This window comes from Eubalaena glacialis, unplaced genomic scaffold, assembly GCF_028564815.1.
Source record: "Eubalaena glacialis isolate mEubGla1 unplaced genomic scaffold, mEubGla1.1.hap2.+ XY scaffold_488, whole genome shotgun sequence".
NCBI classification, from domain to species: Eukaryota; Metazoa; Chordata; class Mammalia; order Artiodactyla; family Balaenidae; genus Eubalaena; species Eubalaena glacialis.
Window position 1 is genome coordinate 166,120 of NW_026871390.1, and position 10,050 is coordinate 176,169.

General features: G+C 36.8%; 1 protein-coding gene across 1 annotated transcript in view; it reads left to right on the forward strand.

Annotated features, from left to right (window-relative positions):
• The window catches only part of LOC133083666 (ELKS/Rab6-interacting/CAST family member 1-like), a gene marked incomplete at its 3' end in the record, with an annotated part of 87,546 nt that extends 78,197 nt beyond the window's left edge, over positions 1-9,349 (forward strand). The window contains 1 exon segment of the mRNA XM_061179785.1: positions 9,254-9,349. Within this exon segment, the coding sequence (XP_061035768.1) occupies positions 9,254-9,349 (96 nt within the window).
• Positions 9,350-10,050: the final 701 nt, after the last annotated feature.

Consider the following 10,050-nt stretch of genomic DNA (forward strand, 5'->3'; position numbering starts at 1 on the left):
TATCTGTTTAAGGAACAAATGAACCTCAAGTTCAAGGAGTTAAAATTTTTAATTGGTTTAGACCTTTTATGTTGAGCCGTTGCTCTTTTGGGCTGTGAATTTTTAGACTCTGTATTGTGGAGAAGCAAGCTATTACATTGGTACATAGGTCAAATTTAGAAGGAGGGACATTTTGAGGACAATTTAGGAGACTTGGATGTGATTTTTTATTGAGCTCTGACTTTGACTTCTTCAAAATGAGCTTTGTTTAAACAGAACCAGCCAGATAGCTCTCTTGGAATTTTCTTTGCCTTTTTTTCTTGTTAGGGTATTTTGTACTCAAGATAAAGCGTATGCCTCTTGGCCTCTTCCTTTACACCATGTATTTAACATAAATTCACAAGTGCATAGAAATAGTTCTTCCAGTAGAACTGCATTAATCACTGTATTCTGAAGAGTCAGAGAGACTGGCAGTGACAGAATGAAGTCATTAATCCGTGTGACTCCTTTGAGCCTGATTCTTAGAAGTATTTTATTTTCATGCTCTTGAATGTTGGGAAGCAGTAGACTACTTTCATAAGTTGTTTACTAAGTTTTAAATTTTTAGGATATTGGTAGACTTGATATTTTCCCCTAGAAGTAATTTTTTCCTCTTGTTCTGTACCCATAGAATTTTGATTTTCCAAAAACGAAAAGGATAAAGTCCAACCCTCACAATTCTTCTTCACTAAGTTGAAAGTGTGAATAAATGAGCTGATCACCTACTCATTTGTTTCCTCTTATTTTGATATTAACTCTATTCATGTTTTCTGGTCTGGTTCTGGATAAGGTGGGTGGATAAAGTTATTTAAGTCAGAATTAACAAATTATCAGGGTCTCAAGATTAGATTATGTATGTTTTTTGTACGTCTTCCCTGTTGGCACTGCATCTTTACCCCCAGCACACGTGCACGTGCACACACACACACACACTCTCTCGTTACATACTTACATAAGTACATGCCTTTCTTTGCTTTTGTGTCACCCTGAAATCAACAGCAGTACTTCATAGATTTAATTTATTTTTATTTTTTTAATTTTTTTTTGAAATTCGACTTTTATTCAAATCTTAATTTCATAGATTTTAAAATACGATACTTCTGATGGATTAGCGACTTCCCACTAAATGTATTTCAGTATTTCAGAAAAGAAATTTCTTGATAAAGTTTTATTTTTCAGTTTGATTTTTTTGTATTAGAACTCTGCATTGAAATTATTGCTTGCTATTCCAGATACCTTGCTTGAAAAATGTTTCAATTCATTTTTGGACCCAGTACTGATTTTGGGAGATGGACGTGATTTGAACGAGAGTAAGAAATAGAATTAGATCTATATTTGATATCCAAAGCACACCAGATAGCTTTTATTAGCCACTATATTTCTCACATTTTGGGAAAGAGTTGTAAATGATCTGTTCTTTCCACAGAATATTACTTATAAATTTGAAAAAGTACTATAGAATTTTGTCCTCTGGTCATGTAACATTGTAATCTTATTTTAAGATTCGACACACAGTTTCCTGGCTACCAAGAAAAGAAACAGTTTTAAAAACTCAATTGCTACTGGCTTTGTAATTTGTTATTGAGCAGCATAGTTTAAGATGGGAATAAAAGATGATTGGAATTATTTTATGCCTTTTCTTCCCAGAGTTTTAGTACTGAGCTGCGTGTGCGTGGCTGCTGTGTTTCTTGCTAACCATTTGCTTCTTATGTTGCTATTCCACTATTTCCTGGGTGTGGGTGTCTGGCTCCCTGTCATTTATCATCTGAGTTTCTTCACCTTTCTTTTGGCTTGTCTTATCCTGGTCCTATTCCATTGGGGTTTTGGTCTCTGTGTCTGTCTGTTCATATCCCTCTTGGCCATGCTGTTTCTCAGAAAGCCAGCCTCCCGCACTTTGTACTTTCCACGCCACATTTCTGTCCCTGCACCGTCGGGGGGGTTTGTTTGGGACTTCCTGGGAAAGTGAGTGTTAAGTAAGGGTACAGTTCTGTACTAGAGGAGTTGCCGCTGCCACTCTTGCTGCTGCTGGGGCTTGCTGGGGCTTTTGCTTGATCAGAATTAAAGACCAGCCGGTTATATATCCAGTTGAACAGTACCTCTTAGGTCCATTGCTTGTGGATAAAGTATGTGTTCTCTCTGGTAAGATTCTGATATTGTTGGATATAATTGTCTTATTCTTGGTTTCTAGCCCATCTTTTATGTGGTGGTTCTTTTGCTGGAGTGCCCTTTAAGTAGTAGCCTCTCAGGCCATCGATGCAGCTGTAGTGCCACACCCTAACTCAGGAAGTAGCATGCATTTTTACTGGGTGTTCAGCAACCTTCTAAGTGCAAAAATGACAGCAGAATGTTATCATTGGGCTAAAGAAAATTCTTATTATTCTTTTAAAATTTCCTAGTACTTATGTAAGATTCTCCAATATTAATAGGTTTAGATTAAATCATGAAGAATTCCCAGACTTATTCTTTGTGGTCTTGAGAAAAACAAATAGTCCCTTACACTGCTCTTACAGAACAATAGTAGTTCCTGTCAGATGATTTAGTGTTGTACCAGTGTCTTGAGCTACTGCAATTTTAAACCGAGGATTATGTAGGCCTACCCATACATCTGCAAATACAAAATATTTTTCCCAATTAAATCTAAGAAGTACTATTTCTAAATTAATATTCTGTACTATGGTGTGTATCAGTTGGAGTTCAACCAGAGAGGCAGAACCAGTAGGAGAGATACATACATATATTTATATATATATGATACATATATATCAGTTTTATTACAAGGAATTGTCTTGCATGATTGTCAGCAGCTGGCTAAGCAAGTCTGAAATGTGTATGGGAAAGCTGTCAGGAGGAGATCACCCGCAGGATAGAACTCCCATGGGCATGGGCCAGAACTGTGGTCCGCAGGCAACATTTCTTTTCTTTCCTTGGGAAACCTGCTTTTAGGGCCTTCCAAAGAATTGAGATATGCCCACTTCGATTATCTGGGATAGTACTCTCCTTTACTTAAATGGATTATAGGCTTTACTTATATCTGCAAAATACCTTCATAGCAACATGTAGATTAGTGTTGGATTAAGTTAACTGGGTGCTGTAGCCTACCCAGGTTGACACTTCAAGAAAGTCATCACCTGGTGGTTCTGGATAGTCTCCACAGATGATTTTAAGGGAGAAAATAATAGTAAAAACAAACCTAAAGATTGACATGTTATATAAGTAGATTGATTTAGATTAGCATGAGGAACCCAAAATGTAAATTGAATATTTCTCTTCTAAAGTGAGCATATTATGGTTTCTATTTAGATGCATGATGAATAGCCTTTTCTTTGGCATAATGTTTAAAATGTTTAGTAATGTAGGCTGATGAAATTCTGATAGTAGTATCTTTTCAGACTCCTGAAAGAATTGCTTGTTGTCTGCTCTTTCACTCATGTCCCTTTAGCTAAATACCCATGCCATGGCAGTATACTGGGAGCATTATCCCCCGTGCATAATTTTGCTTCTGTATTTGCTTTATTACATTTTTTTTTCTGATACAGAAGCACTAATGAATCTGCAGAGTTTGGTGTTTGCACTAGAAATCCTCAATTTACTCTAATGTGAGGTTTATTTAAATTACATTCAGCATCCCACTTAGAAACTTTTATGTTTGGAGAATGACACCCATCTTCTGATTTTTCACATAATTTAGGTATCAAGGATTGCCTTTGGTTTGTGAAAGTTAGGAATTTTCAGTGATGTAAAGAATAATAGAATATTATTGTGTAACTTAAATAATTTATAAGAAATTTGGATTTACTATATTTCCTGATTTGTGGGAATATAAAAACTGGAATTTTAATGGATGTAGATTTCGTTTGGGGTTGTGTTTTGAAATTTATAAGAGGGATTAAAAGATGAGAAGAAAGGACATGTTTTCTTAGACATGTTTAATCTTTGAAAACCCTAAAGTTCTTTTTATTCCTTATTCCTTTTAGCTGGTTACTCTCCCTTTAAATATGCATCTCTAAAAACACTACTGTTAGTAAGATTTGTAGTTATCAAGCTCTTGAGAATAATAGCCAATCTGTGAGTTTAGTTTTTCTCTCCGTAACTCACTCTCCTCTTTGCCACAAAGTGTACCCTTTCCTTCTTCATTAATGAATGAATGAATTTTTCTACTTATGAAGGCTCTGATTTGCTGGTCACTGTTCTGGGCTCTGGGGACACAACAGGGAACAAAGCAAACAAAATCTCTGCCTTCAAGGAGTTTATCATCTAGCCTCAGAAGACGAAAGCTCCAGCAAGGAGCGGACTTTTCCTCTGTAGGCGATGCTGGCAGAGGCGTTCTTCCACAGCTTGCCGGTAACTAGAAATTTCAGTGAGGAGGTTTCCATTTGCGGTCTGGTTGAGCTCTCCTGGGAAGTAATACTTAACATACAATTAATGTGTGCCCCAGGATACAGAATTATTATAGAAAAGGGGCTTCTTGTTGAACTTCAGACTCTTAAGTCTGGTCTTCTAATTTTTGTGACCAGTATTAAATGATAATGGCTTGAGAGGTTGTTTGGATACAAGGCTAGCAGGTTGTTTTGGATCCTAGGCTCCTAATTTTAGGTCCTAGAACTGTAGCGTAGATGGAGATGTAAAATGGAGAGGGAAAGCCGGGATAGTGTGCTGCTACTGGTACTATTCTGACAAAGGCAAGAGAACCAGGAATCAGTGTTGTTATTTACACACACACACACACACACACACACACACACACACATATATGTATAGGTACATAAGCACATTTTGGGGCCAGTCTCGTAAGTAGATTTATATTAGGTTTTTATTAGGAGGAAACTTAGTTTTTCTGCTTTGTGATGGTTGCTTTCATTTTCTTTGCTAACTGTCTTTTCCAGACCTCATCTAGAACTATTAGTTCTAGGCTTTTACATCATGATTAAACTTAAATTTTGTGGACTAGCAAGAAAACTTAACCTGTGTTTATAATGTTTCCAAGGGAACTACATTCTGGTTTATAAACAACTGGCTCTATTAAAAAACTGGTATATGATGTATTCATAAGATTTGGAGCTGCTTGATTTTTGTTTTTAAAGCAAGGGTGTTCCCAGTTCGCTCAGAATTCAGGCTCAAGGTAGTTAGCCCCTGAATTAACTGTCTAAATTGCTAAAGCAGTAACTGTTAACCTCATTTTGGTAAGTGAGAGGAATCTATACTTCTGTAGTTCAAGATCAACATAATGAACTGAGCTTGAACACAAAGAATGGGGTCGTTTTGCCATCATGCCGGGAGTGAGATTTAGTCTGTGGTGTTATTTATACGCGTGCATGTGTAAGAGAAAGTACTTCTCTGGTGGTATTTGGAGAATTTAGGGAAGATAGTTGCTAGGCTTAAATCCTCATGGCTCGAGGATATGACCTTTTAAGTTTTTTTATTTGCTTTTAAAGCTTACTAGTACCTGAAATTTTATGTAATGAAAATGGAGTTATTTTTATTTTTTATAAATCTTTCAAAATGTGTTGGCAAACTTAGAGTTTACAAGATATTTCCAACTTTTGATCTGATATTAGTAGATTTAACTCTGTTTTCTTTAAAACTGGGCTTTAGAATTAGGAGATGAATGCTTTTTTGTTATCTGCTTTTTCTGAGTATTTTCTCTTTGACTAAAATTTTCTTTCCCCTTATTCATTTGTGGGAATTTGACCCCTTTTAATTGTTATCTTTTTTGGGGGAAAAAAAACTTTACTGACCTTTCTTAGGTAGTAATTTCTCTTTCCTTTTTTTTTTTTTCTTTTTTTGGTGCTTTTGTTATAGTATCTATCACATTCTGTCCCAGGACTGTACATTGTTGTGGGCCCAATAAATACATACGTTAAAACATAGAGACACAGCTCCTTTCTCATTTTACTGTCTAATCATCCCACATTTCTTCACTTTTATCTTTCCATCCCCCGCACATTCAGACCGTTCATCAAACAGATGGAGATTTAATAGTCCCTTATACCCTTGTTTGTTATATTGAATATATTTTTATATTTGTTTTTCTATATGTTTGTAATATGTTTGCCATTGCCCATATACTTTTCTTTCTGTAAAAATATAAGTAAACGCATATGCATTAAATATTCTTATTTAATATAATTCAGTAGGATTACTTTTCTATCTGCAGGTTAAACAGAAGTATAGATAACCTCTCTCCTCTTCTGTCACAGTGAAATACCAATTCTCACTTGTATTTTTACATTTTAACATCACTGAAACTGGGATACGTGAATAAATAATGGCGTGATTTAATTGGTATATATTTTTTTATTTCTTGGTAATACATAAAGTAATGGTGCATCTTCTTCCTTTGGTGAATTGATATTGAAGATGTGCACAAAGAGAGTGAATAAAATTATTTCAGTGACTGGGGGTGGAAGGAAGTATTTCCAAATTAACGTTATCTTCTCATGTATTCCATTTTAAATGTGTGTAACCAGATGAATATGTTTACTATTATCATTAGATATTTGACTGTTTTAACTGCATCCTGAAAGTTTATTTGCTTAGGTTGACCTAAATTTTTTTTTGACATTTTCATTTGGAAAGTGGGTTTTATGTTTGTGATTTTATATTGGTATCACAGTATATTCAGGCATCTATGGCACAGTATAACCTGAGAATATAAACCTACATATTTAATCTTCATATTTGTAAATATTTTTTCTGTAAAGAAATCCCGAATTGATCATTCAGCTTAATGTCTTCAGAAATCTCCCATAGGGAAATTAATATTAAACTGTATATAGATTTGGTGTAAACTAGTATACAGTTCATGAGGAAAATGGTTCCTTAAAGCATTTCCTTACTTTTAAATTTATAGTCATGTATCTTTGATCCACGAAGGACAGTGTTGGTGAATGTGGTCTTGACGTAGCTGGAATAGAGGAGAAATGAGTGTGGTGATTGTGTGTGCTTTCTTGAGGGAGAATGGGTTATGTTTAAAAAAATGAAAAGAAAAAGGGAAAACGAGATGCTGCGAGTGTTGTAACGGAAGGCGACTGGTTCTTTATCAGATCCTGCTGGCTTCAGCTTGCTTTCTGGGGGGGCCGCTTGTTTCTTCCTTCTTCCTCCTAGATGAATTTCACTGATTTCATTTAAAAGAAGAATAAATCACACCGCTTTACATAGTCAGTTCTATTAGGCCATCTTCCTAAAGTTTCTTGTGGGCACAGCACCTTATAATTTATTACAGTCTTGATAGAAATTTTGCTGGTTACCTCAAGTTTTTACTTTACACTGGAAACATTAGAATTATATATAGTTATTCTATATGCAGATTTTTTTTCTCCTAAATTTATTTCCCAAGAGCTAAAGTTTGATGCCGAAGTGAAATGTGACTCCTGAACTGTAAGATAGTTAAAAAGATCCTTAAGGTTGCTCACTCTCGACAGGAATAAGCTTAATTTTTCTTTTTTCAGGGATTTTCTCGTGTCTCACATAAAACTTTGCATCTATATGAGATTTCAGTAAGTGTCATCATTGATCTAAAATTATTCTAACGTAATGTGTCATAACCAACAAAAATAAAAAAGATCATTGGGAACAGTCATTTAGATAAATGATTGGCCTCTCTTTGACTTTGAACATTGTCTGCATTCTACACTGTTTTCCAAATGCCAAAGATCCATGGATTTTTGTAGATCCCTTCAGGAGTCTGTAAGCATCATAGGACATATAAAGTACGTCCAGGAGGTGTGTCAGCAGACCTACATTCCTCTCACGGATCCACCACGTGTTCGCTGTGTGGTTGTGAGGAGTTTTGTTTGTCATTTTGTTTCTCTGTTTTTCATCTATTTATCTTATGTGATGGCAATCATAAATCTTGTTATCCTTGCCTTTCATTATTCTGACAATGAGTTTTAAAAAACTCTCGTTTTAGTACTGAAATATTAGAAAACATTAAAGTGCAAGTTGAAATGGTGCTTGCATTCAAGAAATAAACTTCTTGTTTTAGATTCTTAAAGTAAAATTTAGATCCTGAAGGTGAGCTGGATGGCACTGGCTGTTAGAAGTCTTAAGTATTTGGAGGATAATATCGATACTACTGTCAATGAAATTGATAAATTTTTAAAAAGGGAAAACTGCCTGTTGTTATGAAAAGCAATAATGAACCTCAGGGGCTTCGTGCTAGGGTAGGAATATGAAGCATGGCTACTTTGCATCTCTTTCTGCTGAGCAGTATTGGAAATGAATTGATGTTTATAGAGCCATATATTCTTCATTATTGCTTTTAGATTGCGCCTTTGGGGGTGGATTTGATAGATTTGGAATGAGAAATAATGGGTGTAATTAGGAAAACATTATTTTCACATTTGAGAAAATTATTTCAAAATTTTCCAAATGAATTAGAGTTCTGTTTTCTACAGAATAACTGAAGCTGTCAGTGTTTTTCTGCTTCTGCTCCTGGATAACTTGGGTCTAAGAAATGGACTGGGGTGGGTAAAGGAGTTGTCAGTTCTAAGATGGGTGTGTATAGAACTAAGCTGACTGACGTTGTAGGATCACAGTTAGCTACTTAAACGAGAAGGGGAGCACCTAGCCTTCTTTTCTTTTCCTTTGTGTTTAAGAAACTACTTTTTTTCCTGCCCTAGGAAATGGTAAATTTTAGACAAAATTTGTTCCTTTAGAAACTTACATTAAGGCACAGTGGTGTAATCTAATATGAAAATACACTTGTTGAAAATCTGAAATTACTAATTTTTGTTGCCAGTGCAGAATCTGTGTGACTCCTTTCCCTTCTCTAATCCTGTGCTTTATATTTTGTCTATGTCTGTGAATAATATTATTTCTGAATATCGCCCTCACTAATTTTTTTCTAACTTTCTCTTTCACACTTTCTTCCTGGATTTGTTGTTTCCTTCAGTCTCACCTCAAGGTCAGTATGCTTGTCCTAAAACAAAGATATGTAACAGAACATTGTATACTAACGTTGTCTTGAATTCCTATAAGCAACTGAAATGATGGAACTTATCCCAGGAATGAGATGTCTAGAAATTCAGTTATGAGTGCAGAAAATGTCATGAATCTTAGATTTATCGGAAGAGTGGATTCACGGTTCTGTGCTTCAAAAGATAGTGAGAGTGGTCAGAAAGCGAGAATCAGACTGACCAGGTTTGGACTGAGAGAGAAACGAAGATGAAAGGAAGCCACTAGAGGAATGAGGAGGTGAAAAATATTGCTTTAATTTTATTCTATTTTCATCCAGAGACATTCTGGCTGTTATAGGGAAGATTAACCAAGATGGCGGAGTAGAAGGACGTGCTCTCACTCCCTCTTCGAGAGCACCAGAATCACAACTGGCTGCTGGACAGTCATCGACAGGAAGACACTGGAACTCACCAAAAAAGATACCCCACATCCAAAGACAAAGGAGAAGCCACAATGAGACGGTAGGAGGGGCGCAATCACAATAAAATCAAATCCCATAACTGCTGGGTGGGTGACTCACAGACTGGTGAACACTTATACCACAGAAGTCCACCCACTGGAGTGGAGGTTCTGAGCCCCACGTCAGGCTTCCCAACCTGAGGGTCCGGCAACGGGAGGAGGAATTCATAGAGAATCAGACTTTGAAGCCTAGTGGGAATTGATTGCAGGACTTCGACAGGACTGGGGGAAACAGAGACCCCACTCTTGGAGGGCGCACACAAAATAGTGTGTGCATCAAGACCCAGGGGAAGGAGCAGTGACCCTGGGGGAGACTGAACCAGACATAACTGCTGGTGTTGGGGGGTCTCCTGCAGAGGCGGGGGCTGGCTCTGTTTCACTGTGGGGACAAGGACACTGGCAGCGGAGGTTCTGGGAAGTACTCCTTGGCGTGAGCCCTCCCAGAGTCTGCCATTAGCCCCACCAAAGAGCCCAGGTAGGCTCCAGTGTTGGGTTGCCTCAGGCAAAACAACCAACAGGGAGGGAACCCAGCCCCACCCATCAACAGTCAAGTGGATTAAAGTTTTACTGAGCTCTGACCACCACAGCAACAGTCAGCTCTACCCACCATCAGAG